Genomic DNA, 18924 nt, shown 5'->3' with positions numbered 1-18924 from the left:
ACGACAAAAGTTTGAATATAATTTGACACAGACAAAGATAGTAAGCTATTCTACTACTTTAGTCTTATGTCAATACATAATGTAAATACTGTCAAGCTATAGGTTCATAGTTTAACATTTATTGTCGCCTAATTTACTTATATTGTAATAGTTTCTTCCTTAACTAAAAGATGAAACACACTAATTAATGCTATTGACCGACTCTACCTTGTATTCAACCTGTACCGTTCCTTCAAATGTTGACAGGCACTTAGGATGTCCAGGTCCAATGGAATGTGAGTTTAACACATCAAATCCCCAAATGACTGAGCAATTTGACCAGAACACTTTCCACCAACTATTTTGATTGAGTCCAGACCTCAGAAACCGCAGGGTCAGGTTGATGTGATGACATGCTCAGTGAAACAGGGCATCTGAAGACGTCTACATCTTCAACAACACCACCAGTTCCTCTGAAATTAGCCACTGGGGTGCAACGCCGGCCCTTTCCATTAAACATGAATCTTACTTTACTGTACACAAAGCATATGGACATGAAGTGTCCAAGTCTCCAAAGCCCACTTCAGAAGCTCAACATCATTAATAAAAGAGCTGCTGGAAAAAAGGGCCCTAGTTGAGTAAGGATGAGTGGGTTTTTCTGGAATTCTCTTTAAAAAAAAAAAGAAAACCAGGAAGAAACTTCATACAGTACAAGAAACGAACTGTCATAATGAAACCTATCATGCACGTATGAAATGTGGGATGTGAAAGATGATGACAAAGACAGATAAATACTGTACAGTGATAAAATATTTTTTACCTCCTTTAGAGATAAAAGACAAATGTATTTTCTCTCCTACATAAGGTGAGGGGGAAATACAGATTTATATGAATGGATGGTAATGAGTACCGGACCAAAAAAAAAAGAAAAAAAAGAGAAGAACAATGTTGAATGTATTTCCGATTGCAACTGCAGGGAGCCTGGTGGGAGAGAGATCTTGCATCTGCAGGTTGATTAAGCATGCCTTCTTTAGCAGACCCAGGGCAAACAAACAAAAAAACAAATAAACAGACACAGAATATTTTGCATAATGAAATGAGTCAGAAAATAAATCACATTACCCATTTTGGCTACATAAAAAATCCTGAAACAGTATTATCTATGTTTTGTGATGAGAAAAAAACAACAACAACCTTTTAGATCGACGTTCATATCATTAAAATGTCATCAGTGGGGGAGGCTGAGATTATTTTGTTTTATTAAAGCTATAAAAGCGTAATGTGCTGAAACAGTCCGTAAAACAATATTAAATGTAATCACCGTACAAAACTGATCTCAATAATAAATAATTTTGGAGTTGTACCGAAGAGTCTTGACATTGCACCATTAACCCCATTTTCACTGCAATTTTTTTTCATTTACTCAGTAATGCATGCATGATTTCTAATTAATTGCTATTTAGAATGAATAAATCCATGTTACTGTAAGTGCCAAGCTTGTTAAAACATGGAAATTCAAAGACTGATGTTCTCAGTAAATCTCTCTGAATCCTCGTGGCAGTGATATTTAACAGCTTCAGGTATATGACCTTTTTGATGTCCTGGTTACAGTATTGTTATTGTTAACTAAATCTTAAACTATTAAAACATGTTTTGGTAATTGAAATAAAACAGAACCAGGTATTACTGGTAAAGGATATGAATAACTCACCAGTGGTGGAGGAGATGTTGACGTCTATGCTGATCTCTGGAATCCCTCCGTTCTTTAGTGAGGCCACACAGGTGTAAGTGCCAAAGTCAGTAAACTTGAGGTCGATGATATCGAGATTTGTGGTTCCTGGGGCAACGTCTGGGTCCGTCTGGGTAATGACCATGCGCTCTGAGCTACGCAGCGGACGGCCGTTCTTCAGCCAGCTGAACATCAGCTCCTCAGGCGGCGTGGCCTCCACCTGACAGGATATCTTCACCTCTCTGCCGATCTGGATGTTGTCGTCATTATGATAGGGGTCGGGTGTGATCCAGAACCGGCCCTTCTTCAGAGCTATATGGACAGAAAGAAATGCGACTGATTTAACATCAGTGAAAATGCAGGTCATGAGGATATTTCTGTAACTTTGGCAATCTTGTCCCTTTTAGATTTTAGGAAGTAAGTCTTAAGAAACACTTTTAATAGTTTAATAGTTTGTCTTGTCCAACATTGAACATACATGCTGCAGGAGAATTTGGTCATTTTTAGCATTCTTCCCCCTTGAAGGTCCACCATAGTATTATTTCCACCACAACAGAAGTAATATTATTTTTTATTAACATTCAGTGGTGGAAATGACATCGATAGAAAGAAAGGATAATTTCATTTGTAACATTTTATCTATGCTTAACAAATAGAAATAATGCACACACTTTGTGCATCATTTAGCAAAATTACAACTTGAAAAAAAATAAAAACTATATATATATATATATATATATATATATATATATATATATATATATATATATATATATATATATATATATATATATATATATATATATATATATATATACTCTTTCCAGACCAGCATTTAAAAAAAAAAGTTGCCAACCACTGCCAGCGATTTTGATGATTTTCTATCAATTTTGCTGGCCTCTAGTATATATTGATGCATGAATATTTGAATATGCAATACACCAAAATAAATCAGAGCCTCTACTTAAAAAAAAAAATCTGTTTTACTGTATTCTAGCTTAAAGCATTCTATTTTTTTTCAACACTTGAATATAGGAATGTTTCATAAAACTGCATAATTCTGAGCAAAAATTTGAGAAAAAAAAATCAAATTCTTTATCAAAAACTATATCTGGATAATATATATATATATATATATATATATATATATATATATATATATATATATATATATATATATAAATATATCGCTCACAAGGTTTCTACCCTGATTTACTGCATACATCAAATGTCTCATCTCAAGCACTGAATTTTCCAATAAAAGTACATTTAAAGGAGCAAGTATAGAAGTACAGTAAAATATTTTGTTTCACATTACATATTTTGGTCCCACTTTATATTAGGTGGCCTTAACTACTATGTACTTACATAAAAAATAAGTACAATGTACTTATTGTGTTCATATTGTATTGTAAAACACTTTTGCTGCTATTGAGGTGGGATAGGGGTAAGGTTAGGGAGAGGGTTGGAGGTATGGGTAAGTTTAAGGGTGGGTTATGGTGTAAAGTGTGGGTCAACAGTGTAATTATAAATGTAATTACAGAAATTAAATACATATGTAAGTACATGCAGTTTTTTTTTAAAATATAAGTACAATGTAAAAACATGTATGTACACAATAAGTACATTGTACAAAATTATTAATTAAAACGTAAGTACATAGTAGTTAAGGCCACTTAATATAAAGTGGGTCCCATATTTTTAGTTAACAATTTCAATATGACATTTATATAAGAAGTTGAACTGCATTTGTTTTAATCAATTCCTGGTACATTAAAGCCTGGTGCTGAAGAAACACCCATTCATGAAGGCACTTTCATCTTATCAGTTTGCTCAAGAAGCTGTAACACACTGGACATTTCTCATCATGAAGTCTCTTAATCTCTTCATACGATATTTGTACTGCACGGTTAATGATGCATTAAATGCAGTGCGTCAGTTTACATAGCTAAAAGGTCTTTCGTTAATGTAACTTCAAATCAGTTTAATGTATAACGCTTTCCCACAATCCATTCAAGCCATTATTACTGTGACAAGCCAATGATATAAAAATGCCAAAACAAAAAAAATCTTAATAAAACACCCATGGACTATATTAAAGCCTGTGAATACAGCACAAATAAAGCTGGATCTTAAAATACACCATCCCGCTATCACCCCACAATGAGGTGAGAAATAAACAGAAGGCCCCTCCAGACACAAAACACGTGCCATTATTTTGATGAGGGAATGTCAGGGAGTCACACACTTTCTGTGTTCAGAGAACAGACGATTCCTTTCACAGAACCTGAGTCCTTTGACAATGACATTGAGAAGAGCTCTGACTCAACCATACTGACATATACAACGCTGGAAGTGATGTAAGAGCGGCGTGACATGACACACCACTCCACACTTCCTAATGAGTGAATCTTTGCAAGGTTGAATTGAGAGATCTCGCGCACTTTGTCTGCCATTTACAAATAACTCAAACTTAAAGCTACACTAGACTGAACAGCAGCTATTTTAGGATCTTCATGGGTTAAATCCACACAGTAAATCAATTGAAACAGTATCCTGCTGTTCTCAAGAAAAAGGTGTCAACATAAAATCAAAACTCGCAGTAATTACTTCCCTAATAAACAAACTTAATTTTTTATTAGTAATATGCATGGCTAAGAACTTCATTTGGACAACTTTAAAGGCGATTTTCTCAATATTTAGATTTTTTGGCACTCTCAGATTCCAGATTTTCAAATAGTTGTATTTTGAACAAATATTGTCCTATCCTATCAATTTATTTATTTATTTTATTTTTATATAACATTTACCCTTATGACTGGTTTTGTGGTCCAGGGTCACATATACATACACATATCCATTCAAAACTTTGCAGTCTGTATGATTTTTTTGCTTAGTGAAGTTGTATTTATGATTTAAACAAAATACAGTAAAACTACTACTGTACAACTACGTAAAAATGTAGGGCAGGACATGATTTTATCCATTGGGAACTGATCAAATAGTTCAAATAGTATACTTTTTTAATGTACGTATATTTTTTTCAACCTCTCTTCGTCTGAGAAACATACAAAATCTGATCAGTTCCTAATGGATAAAATCAAGTCCTGCCCTACATTTTTACTTGTTCCATTGGGAAATGTCACATTCCACCAGTAAAATGGGTTGTGAATGCAATTTTTCTAAAGTCACATCGACTTCGATAAAAGAAACCAGAAAAACTCTATGCTCTCTTCTCAACAAGAGTAAAGGGGTCAGAGACACACAGGCAAATGTCTTTGCCTCTTGTGGGATCCCAAATCTCAAGCTAGCCATGAGCCAAAGCAAAACAGCACAATATAATTTCCAAATCATAAAAAAAAAAAAAAAATGCTGTGTTTCTGGCCCTAATTATTAATCAGTCGCTGAATTATTTAAAAACAGCTTTTATGAGATCTTATAAACCAATTTATGTGCATTTGTGCGGCACATTTTACAAGCTGTTACAATCTGGACTCTTGAGAAAGGATGTTTCAAGGTGGAATCCGATGCTGATACTGCCAGAGACTGCGAATATTACACGATAGACGATAATGAGGGGCTGCAACTTTGCAGCGTTGCTTTATGCAAGGTTCAGCTCGGAAAGCCTTGCCTTACTGGTCAATTTGGAACTTAATCAATAGAGTAATATTGTGGTGAGATAGCTGCGTGCTCTTTGGTGACCCCATAAAACTTGCAGGGTGTTAATGCTTTCGAGTCCAGTTTCTTCGCATGAGTTCTGTCATTATCAAAAGCACTGCTGGTAAGCAATTACCAAGAGACAAGCTGCGTAATCTTTCCAGAACATTTAAAGTCAGGTTGCTACACGTCCAGCGTTTGAGGATGATTTCTTACAGTAATCCGCTGTAATAATAACATCTCTTGAAATTTCAAAAATGCTTAAAATGGAAATCCAACTTTTTGCTTCAACTTTTAATGAGCTTTCCAACAGAAGACTATATCAAGGAGCTCCTAAGAGACAGAATAATGGTTTCTCTTCACCATTTTTGCACCTGTGTTTTGTAGCTGTTTGTTTTATGAAGTGTCTGGGAAAGAATTAAGACTTCACCTTGAATTACTGCGATGCTTTTTGCATGGAATGCACACAATAATAATGCAGTCTGCAATGCTCAAAGACTGTTCCTTTCTGGGATCAAATATATGCAGAGGATAATGATGAATGCATTTTGAATGATTATGTTTTGGATATGTCCTTTCTTTGTGGTATTATAATTAGCTAGCAGTTTCCTCAGCTAAGCACAGATCATTGTCAAACACGCTCTTGTAGCATTATTTGAGAATCAATAATCCTTTTGACTAGCCCTGTAGTTGTGCATTCTGGAGTGAATGGTTGGGAAAAGTCATTTCATTGATGAATATGTGGTGCCGCACACAAGCACTTTTCTTTATTATAATATCTTAAATAATCAAAGGAATACTACAATTATTTTTCGTTAAGGTCACATTTGCACTACTCAAATGCACCTTTTTAGAAAGCAAGACTTACTCTGTGATGCTGAATATTCAAAAAGTGTTTTTCATTTGGAAATCGTCACGGTGATGCAGGAAGGAAGGTGAAGACAGAACATGAACATGAACATGAACAACGTCTCCAAAATTGCTCTTAGAGTCCCTTCATGAGCATTTTACCATTTTATTTGAGTAAAACTAGCATCATATGACTTACACAGAACTGTAAAGCTATTCACGTCAACACGTCAAAATAAACGTCCGGTACTATTTTTCAGTAGAATGTAGAATGCCTACTACTACTTCTACTACTACAAAAATGAAACAAACATTTTTATTTTTAAGTATTAATCACACCACATTTCTTCCATGTTTTAATTTGAAGAGTAAATCCAAAAAATAAAGTTTTCTTAACTTTCAGTAATTCAAAGATAAATTATAAATGAAATTAATGGTTTATGCCTTCAAAAATTCATAAAGCTACTTTAAGAAAAAATATAATTAATCAATTAAGTTGTTTATACATTCAAATAATTAGACTTGCTAAAACACAGAATTAGGTAACAATAAAAAATATAAATAATATAGTGATAAAAAAATAAATCATTTCATTGGGCCCTAAACTTTTAAATGTTTAAGTTTCATGATTTAGATTAGTGTTGTGGACTTGAGTTCCCTATCTGTCGGTCACTACGAGTTATGTCGACCGACAAATGGGGTCTCACTTGGGAGGCCAATCATCTCTGATTTTAAGAGAAAACGCCAATGAAATTGGCAAGTGGATTAACACACCTGAGCCACTCCCCGTGCCAGCGGGTATAAATAGGGCGACAGGTGCATCCACTCATTAGATTTTTGCTTCGGAGCCGAGTAGTCGATGAAGAAGATCACTACAAAGCCATTCATCTTTGTTTTTGGTAGAGCTGTTCCTGGTCGGTGTGACGGCGCGTTACAGTGGTGTCCCTGCGAGCGGCGATTCCCCTGGGCGCTTCGGCTAAAAGAGACAGTTCTCTAAAAGAGCAAATCACGGACGATTCGCGTCTTTTTCAAGATGCCGTTTCGTCCGTGTCCTTCTGGATGCGGTCGTTTCCTGTCCTCGGTTGACGGTCACGAGCGTTGTCTGCAGTGTCTGGGCGTCCAACACGCTGAGGCTGCGCTCGTGGATGATTCATGCGTCTACTGTGGGCGTATGAACATGGCAGCGCTGCGATCGCGTCTCTCACTCCTCAAGGGGAGTGCAGCAGACCCCTCTGTCGCCACCCGTCCCGGTCTCTCTGGCTCGAGCAGAGGGCCGCCGGCTGGCGCTCTGGGAGATCTGAGGATCACAGTGAGAGCTTCTCCGCCGGGCCACGCCCCACGGACCTCTCACTCCTCACGCAGCGACTGTCCCGTGCAGCTGCCGATTGATTCTGCTGGGCCGTCTCACAGCGGTCCCAGCGTGTCTTTCGGTGCGCCGCCCGAGGACCAGATGTCGATTGCTGCATCGGGGGATGGGTTATCGACCTCTGAGGATGAAGGTTCGGCGGGGCTGCCCCCCTCGGGTGTTGTCGCTACTGCCGAATCGGACTTGGAGTTGTCGGCCATGCTTGCCCGGGCAGCCGTGAGTATCGGACTGGAGGTGACTACACCGCCCAGTCCCGAGCCCTCACGGCTGGATGATTGGTTTCTCGGCGCGGGACGCGGCTCACAACCTCGTTCTGCTCCGGTGCCTTTCTTCCCGGAGGTGCATGAAGAGGTGACGAAGTCGTGGACGGCCCCTTTCACGGCCAGAAGCCGCTCTTCTCCCTCTTCCATCCTCACCACCCTCGATGGCGGGGCAGCCAGGGGGTACGTAGAGGTTCCCCAGGTGGAGAGGGCGGTTGCGGTGCACTTGTGCCCACAAAACGCCGCCACTTGGAGGAATCGTCCGCGCCTCCCGTCCAAGGCCTGTAAGCTGACGGCCGCACTCGCTGCCAAGGCTTACAGTGCTGCGGGCCAAGCTGCCTCTGCCCTGCATGCCATGGCTATCCTGCAGGCACACCAAGCCAAGGCACTCAAAACCATGCACGAGGGTGGTACCGACCCGGGGTTGATGCAGGAGCTGCGCACGGCGACCGACTTCGCCTTACGGGCAACGAAGGTCACGGCGCGGTCCCTCGGGAAGGCGATGTCCACGCTGGTGGTCCAGGAGCGGCATCTCTGGCTGAACCTGGCTGAGATGAGGGACTTGGACAAAGCGCGCTTTCTCGACGCCCCCATCTCCCAGGCAGGCCTGTTCGGCGACACTGTCGAGGACTTTGCCCAGCAGTTCTCGGCGGTACAGAAGCAGACTGAGGCCATCCAGCACATCCTGCCCCGACGTGTCTCTCCGGCTGCCACCGTTCCGTCGCGGGTAGCGCCTCAGCCTGCTCGTCGCCGTGGGCGCCCCCCTGCGTCCTCTACGCCAGCTCCGCCCCGTGCTGAGAGTTCTTCGAGGCCGGCGCGTCGAGCCCCGCGCAGGAGAGCGGCGCCCCCCGTGTCACTCCCGGCTGCGAAGTCCTCCAGGAAGTCGACCAAGCGGCCCTGACACGGGCAACTCGGAGATGCGGAGAACTGCTCTTCAGGAGATGGCGAAGACAGCGCCACTCCTTCCCCCGGAGGAGGGCCGGGCGGAGAATCCTCAGTTTCTGTTTTGTTCTGTTCCGCCACTGGCCGGACGGCCAGTGGTACCCACATTTTCAATAAAAGAGCAAATTCTCCTTCCTCCGAGTTGCAAGGCTCGTGGCTTGACAATGAGCGACGCACAGCTTCCTCACTCTCACCCACGACGCCCCCTTTCGCCAGCGGCCAAGAGGTCGCGGTTCGGAGACGCAACGCCTCTCCACGCGTCTCTGGCCAGTTCCTCCGGGAACACGAGGAGTGTGGTTGCGATGACCCAGGACGCTGTGCCTTCTGGGCCTTGCGGCACGACTCCCCATCGCTGCACCACTGCGGGTATGTCGACTGTCCCTTTGGTGCCACTTGTACGGTATCTGGGAGCGTGGCTTGCGCTGCCCAACCCGTCACGCTGGCTCATCCGGACGGTTCGACTCGGCTATGCGATTCAATTCGCCCGGCGACCCCCCAAGTTCAATGGCGTGCTCCAGACTTCGGTGGCAGTCCAGGACGCCCCTGTCTTGCGCGAGGAGATTGCTGTCCTCCTGGCGAAGGATGCAATCGAGCCGGTCCCTCCAGCCGAGATGAGGACGGGGTTTTACAGCCCTTACTTCATCGTGCCCAAGAAGAGCGGTGGCCTTCGACCTATCCTGGATCTGCGAGTCTTGAATCGGGCCCTACACAAGCTCCCGTTCAGGATGTTGACGCAGAAACGCATTATCAAATGCGTCCAGCCCCAGGACTGGTTTGCAGCGATCGACCTGAAAGACGCGTACTTTCATGTCTCTATCCTCCCTCGTCACAGACCGTTCCTGCGCTTTGCTTTCGAGGGTCAGGCATGGCAGTACAAGGTCCTCCCCTTCGGGCTCTCCCTGTCCCCCCGTGTCTTCACGAAGGTCGCGGAGGGCGCCCTTGCCCCACTTTGGGAAGTGGGCATCAGGATCCTCAACTATCTCGACGACTGGCTCATTATGGCCCGGTCCCGAGAAGAGTTGTGCGATCACAGGGACTTCGTGCTTCGGCACCTCAGTCAGTTGGGGCTTCAGGTCAACCGAGAGAAGAGCAAGCTCTCCCCTGTGCAGAGAATCTCTTATCTCGGTATGGAGTTAGACTCGGTGAGTATGACGGCACGTCTCACCAGCGAACGTGCCCACTCAGTGCTGAACTGCCTGAGTTCCTTCAGAGGCAGGACAGTGGTACCACTGAAACACTTTCAGAGGCTCCTGGGGCATATGGCATCCGCAGCCGCAGTCACGCCGCTCGGATTGCTTCATATGAGACCACTTCAGCACTGGTTACACTCCCGAGTCCCGAGATGGGCATGGCGCCGCGGTACACATCGTGTCACCATCACACCGATGTGTCGCCGCCTATTCAGTCCTTGGTCGGACCTTGCCTTTCTACGGGCCGGTGTGCCCTTGGAACAAGTGTCCCGGCACGTTGTTGTCACAACAGATGCCTCCAACTCGGGCTGGGGCGCGACATGCAACGGGCAGGCAGCCTCAGGGTCCTGGACAGGACCTCGACTGCTTTGGCACATCAACTGCCTGGAGTTGCTGGCAGTGCATCTAGCTTTGCGACGGTTTCGTCCGCTAGTGCTGGACAAGCACGTGTTGGTCCGCACGGACAACACTGCGGCTGTTTCGTACATCAACCGACAAGGCGGGTTACGATCACGCCGCATGTCTCAACTCGCCCGTCATCTCCTCCTCTGGAGTCAGACGTGGCTCAAGTCGCTGCGCGCTGTCCACATCCCGGGGGAGCTCAATCGTGCAGCCGACGCGCTCTCACGACAGCTCACTTTCCCCGGGGAATGGCGACTCCATCCCCAGACGGTCCAGCTGATTTGGAGTCGATTCGGGGAAGCCCAGGTAGACCTGTTTGCTTCCCACGAGTCCTCCCACTGCCAGCTGTACTATTCCCTGTCCCAGGCCCCCCTGGGCACAGATGCACTGGCACACAGCTGGCCTCGGGCTTTACGCAAGTATGCGTTTCCCCCAGTGAGCCTGCTCGCACAGACACTGTGCAAGGTCAGGGAGGACGAGGAACAGATCCTGTTGGTTGCGCCTTACTGGCCCACCCGGACCTGGTTTTCGGAACTCATGCTCCTCGTGACAGCCCCTCCCTGGCGCATCCCCCTGAGGAGAGATCTTCTCTCTCAGGGGCTTGGCACCATTTGGCACCCGCGTCCAGATCTCTGGAACCTCCACGTGTGGCTTCTAGACGGGACGCGGCAGACCTAAGTGATCTGCCCCCAGCAGTGGTAGACACTATCACTCAGGCTAGAGCCCCTTCTACGAGGCAGGCCTATGCTCTGAAGTGGAGTCTGTTCACGAATTGGTGTTCTTCTCACCGAGAAGACCCCCGGAGATGCCCGGTCAGAGTCGTGCTTTCTTTCCTGCAAGGTAGGCTGGAGCGTGGGCTGTCACCCTCCACCCTGAAGGTGTATGTGGCTGCCATTGCAGCACATCACGATGCAGTGGACGGCCGGTCCCTGGGGAGGCATGACCTGATCGTTAGGTTCCTGAGGGGTGCCAGAAGGTTACATCCTCCTAGGACACCCCTGATTCCCTCCTGGGACCTCTCTATTGTCCTGGCGGGACTTCAGAGGGGTCCCTTTGAGCCGCTGGATTCGGTTGAGCTGAAGTTCCTGTCTCTCAAGACAGCGCTCCTGATCGCGCTCACTTCCATCAAGAGGGTCGGGGACCTCCAAGCATTTTCGGTAAGTGAAGAGTGCCTTGTGTTCGGGCCGGCCTACTCTCACGTTGTCCTGAGACCCCGGCCTGGATACGTGCCCAAGGTTCCCACCACTCCCTTCCGAGACCAGGTGGTGAACCTGCAAGCGCTGCCCCTGGAGGAGGCAGATCCAGCCTTGTCGTTGCTGTGTCCCGTAAGAGCGCTCCGCATATACGTGGACCGCACCCAGAGCTTCAGAAGCTCTGAGCAGCTCCTGGTCTGCTTTGGAGGTCAGCAGAAGGGGAAGGCTGTCTCTAAGCAGAGGTTGGCCCACTGGATAGTGGACGCCATCGCCTTGGCTTACCATTCCCAAGGCGAGCCGTGCCCCCTGGGGGTGAGGGCCCACTCCACACGGAGTGTGGCCTCCTCCTATGCGTTGGCGCACGGCGCCTCTCTGGCAGACGTTTGTCGAGCTGCGGGCTGGGCGACACCTAACACCTTTGCGAGGTTTTACAACCTCCGTGTAGAGCCAGTTTCCTCCCGTGTGTTGGGTAACAGGTAATTGGCGGGAAGGGCTGGCTGGGTGTCTCGCTTGCTGCGCCATTCCCCCTAACACGGGGATGTGAGCGCCTTCTTCTCCCAGTAGAGTTCCCCGGTTGGCGTACCCTGGTCGAGCATCCTCCAGCACCCTCGGCGTCAGACTTGGCGGAGCAGTCTGTCGCCAGGCCCAGTACTGGCGTTAGCATGCCCGGAGCCGGTCAGCCCCTGTACTGGGCTAGGTGTCCATATGGCTGGGTTCCCTACGGGTAATCCCATATGTGTATTCTTCCACGGTAAGGTTTCCCTCTTGGCAAACCCGTGTCTTCCCTTGACAGATCTCTCTGTCAGTCTCTTCTGGCAGCCGTTCCATCCCTACTCCAAGGTAGGACCTGCCTCAGAGACCCCTTCCATATGTAGTACTGCCCCCTGGGTCAGTCCATATCGGTATATCCACATGTCACCTCCCTACGGGTAGGATGTGGTCTCCGTAGCGACCTTTCCTAAAGGCTCGCTTCCCCATTGTCTTGCCAGCTGAAAGAACAAATAGGGAAGATTTGAAGCAATCTTTCACTGAAGGTTGAAATCCCTTCCATTTACTTTATGTGGGCGGAACAGCAGCATGGCCTTCTCCAGCAGCGATGTACTCACCCTTTGGCCCCTTCGGTACCAAGGTCAGTGAATTTGCGCTGGGGCTTTGGGAAGGTTACGACCTTAAGCGTAGCTTTTGTGGCACGCCAAGGCTTGTCAACAATTGCAGCGCCTCAGGGTTGTGACGAGGTTCAGGTTATGGCGTTTTCCATAGGACCCCATTTGTCGGTCGACATAACTCGTAGTGACCGACAGATAGGGAACGTCTCGGTTACGTACGTAACCCTCGTTCCCTGATGGAGGGAACGGAGACGTTATGTCCCCATGCCACAACCTTGAACCATTCGCTGTTGCCGGGACACGTTCTCGGCTCCTCAGCGTAAAACCTAATGAGTGGATGCACCTGTCGCCCTATTTATACCCGCTGGCACGGGGAGTGGCTCAGGTGTGTTAATCCACTTGCCAATTTCATTGGCGTTTTCTCTTAAAATCAGAGATGATTGGCCTCCCAAGTGAGACCCCATTTGTCGGTCGACATAACGTCTCCGTTCCCTCCATCAGGGAACGAGGGTTACGTACGTAACCGAGACGTTTCTTTGTCTTAGTTCCTGTTTTCCTTATTTGGCCATGTTTCCTGTTCCTATCCTCAGTTCAATTAATTTCAGGTGTTCCCCGTTTAGTTCATTTGGTTCCAGCCGTGTCCCATCAGTTTCTATATTTAAATAGTGTTCTCAGTTCTTAGTTCTCTGTCCACTGTTGAATTTCTGTCGTGTGTATCTTCTTGTGGATTTAATTAAAGATCATACTTCTGTATTCTCCTGGATCTTCTCCTTCCTTCTCTCCAAGTGAAGTGTGACATTAGATTAATTAGACATGATTTTTAATTGATAAAATTTAACTTAACTATTAAAAAGGAGTTGAGAAAAAAAAAGAAAACAATATAATACAGAATAATTAAAATGGAAAAGAACTGTACTTTGAAAAATATATAACTGAATTTAGAAAAAAATAAAATGGATTTCATATGGCCCTAACTATCCCTGAAGCTTGCTGCGCCCCCCAGTTTGGGAACCACTGCTTTTTTAATTTTAAGTGGATACATTGTGTTTATTATATATATTTATTAAAGTGGAAATCAGTTTACTATATAATAAACTTTACTGACTGCTTCACTTCCAGTTTAAAGGGATATTTTTGTTTATTTTTATTTATACTATTTATAATTTTTTTTGCAATTACTAGTTTGTGGCAAATTCTTCTGCAGTGTTTACATGAGGTTTATTACAGCATAAAATGTATTAAAATGTTTAATTTCATAAAGTACAAGTTGATTTCAAAATCTACCAAAATTTTTTGCATTTTACTTTTTTCAGTTGAATAAAAGACAAATTTTCCCTATATATTTCATTGAGGAAAAAAAATGCAGTCTGGTTTCTCGTCTCATCTCGTGGGATAAGTGTCTCGTCATACCCCTAATATATATATATATATATATATATATATATATATATATATAAAAATATTACACTTGCTTTCTCCCTATAGAAGAAGTTTAATGGGACTGCATTTGTATTTAACGTGATTACAATTTAATAAAAAATATTGATTAATAAACTGATAATTATATAATGTTTCCTTTAAACGATTATTCAAACTGAGAATATAGAGAGTAACATTATTACTAACATTGATATATCACAAATTTAAGCACTCTCAAAAAAAACAAAACTATCGTTATAATCACTGAAGCTGTGAAATGAATCTCTAACTTACGTTATACATACATCTGTGCTTTGTTGTGTATGATGAGATAATTCAGTCAGACAACGCTCATGCACTCAACAAAACTGATGAATTTGAATGATGACTCATCTGAACGTCTCTGATTGGCCATTGCATTCCTAAACTCAACAGAATTGTGATGAATGGTTAAAATGAAATACGGTGCAACATGAGCAGATCTTAATTTAATGCCGCAGTCGACACTGTCTATTCATATTAACTTTTTTTGCAATAGACGTAATAGATTTAATTTGTTTGTGCAGGGGCATTTTTGTCCAATTTAGAGGCATTTTTTGCCCCAAGTCATAGCCAGGGGAAAGCCTTACACAAGCTCCGCCTATATAATATAATGTAATATAATATAATATTAGACAGTGTATTACTCGAATTAGAAACTGCTCGCATGTGATCCCTGATAAAAAAAATAAATTATATAAATATTATATAAAATTACATATATGAGATGAGGGTCAGGACAAATTTACGCACATATGCATCTGTACCGGAGGGAATTTTGCATGAAAATCTTTTCTGTGCATGTAAAACAACTGTATAAATATATTAAATAATACTAAAAATATATAAAAACAAACATCAGAGAATGGAACCCACCATCTCACATTTCCCAGGCTGAAATACAATCAACATAAAGCCCTACCAACAAGATGAAAGTCCTCCCATTTCAGGGGCGGAAATGTGTGAATACAAATCTGTTATTAGCTGTAGTAAATCACCACTGCAGCAATCTGCTAATATTCACCGCCTCATCAAAAGCAACTGAATTCTCTATTATCCATTTTGTTATTTAGGAAAAGGAATAAGTCAAGTAGCGCAATATACGAGAGGATCATGGCAGACCCCGTTAATTTGAAAACGGCTTTACAGGCCGAGCATTTCAGTTGTTATATCCAGTGGAATCTCACTATTGTGCCCTTGCATTCACAATACTGATGCATTGCTGTGCTACAGACAACACCAAGTGTGCAGTGATTCTGCTGAGAAAACAGTTGATGTATATGGCCATTATAGCGATTCAAGTAGAACGCATTTTACATATCAGAAATAAGACCACTTTCAGTGCCCAGGAGTAGGGGGATGGTAGGACTGATCTTTGCATGCCTGTTTTGATTGCTTGGTAAAAGTGGCCCAAACGGGAGATAATATCTCCTCTGTAAATAAATAAAAAGATGAGTTTCTATGGCACTGTGCAGGCTCAGCAATACCATTTCTTCCATCAGCGCTCCTCCCAACTCCCCCCTCCAGCTAATAAATATCTTATAAAGAACGAGTTGGGATATTTTGCAGTTATCTGCAGAGCAGACCCTGCAACGTTTGCCATAATCTGCTGAAAAAGCTCTATGCTGGTACTGACAAGGCTCAATATTTGAGTGATAACTGGGGAAGGCTTTATTGATGATGCTGCCAGCGATTGGTGGAACAGAGCTGTCAGAAAAGGCCTTACTCAGGGAGGGCTATCTGGTCACTCCCACCTGGGTGCCACTGAATGACGTCTCATTACGGCTCCCATCAGACCAATTTGCCCCTAAATAATCCCTGACCTGTGTTTGTTCCATGTAGGAGCTGAGCAAGATTATAGAAGACATTTTTCATGTTTAAAGTGGTCATATTTTAAAGATCATTATTTTGTGTATTTGGTGTAACCGGATATGTTGACATGCTTTAATGCTTTAACATTATTTTTCAAATGTAGTTCCCCTATGCCCCACCTCTCTCAAACATGTTGTTTTCTACAAAGCCCCTCCTTCCAAAAAGCACAGTCTGCTCCGATTGGCCAGCTGACCCAGTGCGTTGTGATTGGCCGAACACCACAAACATGTGTCAGAATTGTAATGCCCCTTTCCATAATAGTGAGCTTCATCTTTCAAAATAAATGTAAAGACAATTAATATCCTTAAATGTCCTTAGTTTTACCATCAGTTTAGGCCCGGAAGGGGAATACAGTCACATGACAAACACAGTGATGACACACACACGATGTGGCACAAAACTATGCATTTGAACAGTCAATAGCAAATATTTAAACTATTTGGAAAAAATACTTACAGTAGCTGATTCAGAATAAGCATCAGATTGTCATAGCAAAGTCAGAATTGACCATTTTTTTTCTTCTTAGAAATAGTCTTTGCACAGCCAGCCTTGTAGGCTACTCTTTTAGGTTCACAAAACTGTCGTCCATAAAATGCATTGAACAAATTCAAACATCTGGGTTGTGCTGTTCTGTTGTAAATAAATCTTAACCAATGATTCCTCATTGTATCTACTTTTGGAAGGCCAAATAAAGTGCTTTTGCTATTGGATTCCTCTTAATGATTCCTTAATGGTCCGTTCTCTTGAATTTGAGGAACACATATTTGGAAAATATAAAAGCAAATCTCTTTCCAAAATGCAAAGATCATTTCAATACTACATGTAAAATGTCTAAGAAAAAAAAGGTATAATATTTTATAAATTCCTTTTATTTTATTAAAATGCCACATAGAGTCATTCACTTGGGAATCTAACTCCATAGTCATGCTGTATATTTCTTGCTAAATATTGTAAGGCAAGGAGCACTGTCAGACTATTTTGGTGTGATGTTCTGTATCCATTGGTGGAAGAATAAGTATGTGACAATTCCTAATGAACTGTAGTTTGTTTATTATTATTAGCATCTATTTGATTTAGTTCCAACTAATTACATGGAATCAGAATGTCTATTAACTATGAAAACAATTATTTAATCATTTTAAAAGTATGAACATATAGATGAGGCTAGCTGTGGAACAAACAAAAAGATTCAATTAGTTTAAATGAGATTGATTTATTGAAGTATACTGTATACACAAACACACACACATACGTATGTTATTTTGTATTTACAACATATTCAGTTTGTATTTTTACGTAAATATTATTCTTGTTACATACAGAATATTTATGTAAGACTGACAAATATGCATCAAATTAGGTTTATTAGTTTATGTTAAAATTATGCAATCCAAACAAATGGTAATTTTACATACCATTAAAATCTATTTTAGGCCTTAATATTGTTTTGAGTGAATCTGCTCAATCCACCACATGGTTTCATCTTCTCCTCACAAAACAAAGTAAAATAGAGCCACCTCTATTCTACTTTCATCAATCCACAAGCGTGCAGCTTCCTCTCTGATCAGTGATTGGTCAAACAGCTCTACCCCTTCACCTCCACCACCGCCCATCTGGCTACTCATGCTCTTTTTCCCATTGCAGGAGAAAAGGTCATATTTCAAATGACCAGTACAGCTGCTATCATAGAGCTTTGTACAAGCAGCCAGCAGAGTGTGTTGGGATTACCCAACTTCCAAACCCTCCCATGTAATATCGTTTTCTCTCCAATCCCTTGCTTATTTTGCCCAACAAATGAGATTCCGCCATCTGTGCAGGAAAGAAGCTGCGCAGCTCATGCTTGTAACGTCCCCTCTGACAATCTTATATTATAAAACCTTCCTCTATCTATTGAGCTAGAGAACGGGCCCATCGTTGCTATTTTCTGCCCAATAGTGTCGTTTCCATCCATAAGAGAACCATGTAAAACCTAAATGGCCAACATGGCTAGGATAAAAATGCAGTGTTGGCCACAAGTCAGCCATAAACTTCTGACAATTATATTGCGACATTCAAGTTGTCCATATAATGTAGTAGAAAATGAGCAGAAGGTGGCAAATACATCAAGAAAAGAACAAAAGTAAGGTCAACGGTATTGTGGGAAGTTTATTTCATTTGTTGTGAGAGTACATTGAAAATACTCTAATAGTGTTTAAAGGGTTTTGGATCATTAGGTTTGAAAAAAAAGAAAGAATAATAATTGAACAAAATAATTGCATGTCTAATGCTCCAAAAAAAAAAGGGGGGGGGGCTCTTTAGTGGCTCCGGATTGTCTGTTTCTGCAATAGCGATTATAGAAAAGCAATCAGAAGCAAAAACAGAGCCACCAGAGAATCAGTATGTGTGAGTGAACAAAATCTTATAATGGAAATTAATGTTAAAATAATAGCATTTTATTATTACAAAGAATGAATAATGCAAAAAGTGTCTCGGAAGGTAATGTTAGGCAATAAGCAAATGATTTCTAATGTGGAAATTGTCTAAGAAGCTAATTTACAGCAAAAGCAACACAACTGCAAGTGAGCTAATGCTTTTATACAATAATTCGATGCACATTTGTAACATACATTTTAAATTTAACATACATTTTATTTGAGTAACATACATTTTAAACAAATGTGCTAGTTACTTGGCCTGCTTTTGCTTTGCCAACACAGCGGCAGAATTGCTGTATGCCTCCAATTCTTGAGTGAATCAATGTTTTTGAATTAATTAACTCAATGAATGATTCAATGACTCACTCTTAGCAAGAGTCACTTGATTCATTCCTGAATCAATCAGTGTTTTTTATTTTATTTATTTACCATTTAAATGTATGCTTCAATTATTCATTCATAAAGACAGCTACTTGTTTTAATCCTTAATGCATCAACAGTTTTTCA

At 42.6% G+C, this 18924-nt stretch overlaps 1 protein-coding gene across 3 annotated transcripts in view; it reads right to left on the bottom strand.

Annotated features, from left to right (window-relative positions):
- Positions 1-18924, bottom strand: part of mdga2a (MAM domain containing glycosylphosphatidylinositol anchor 2a) — a 142206-nt gene that overhangs the window by 55006 nt on the left and 68276 nt on the right. For all 3 annotated transcript variants that reach the window (XM_026286291.1, XM_026286290.1, XM_026286289.1), the window contains exon 7: positions 1691-2020. In XM_026286291.1, coding sequence (XP_026142076.1) covers positions 1691-2020 — 330 coding nt within the window. The remainder of the gene's footprint in view (positions 1-1690; positions 2021-18924) is intronic.

This window comes from Carassius auratus, chromosome 17 (assembly GCF_003368295.1).
Source record: "Carassius auratus strain Wakin chromosome 17, ASM336829v1, whole genome shotgun sequence".
In the NCBI taxonomy this organism is placed as follows: domain Eukaryota; kingdom Metazoa; phylum Chordata; class Actinopteri; order Cypriniformes; family Cyprinidae; genus Carassius; species Carassius auratus.
This window is presented reverse-complemented; position numbering and strand designations above follow the sequence as displayed.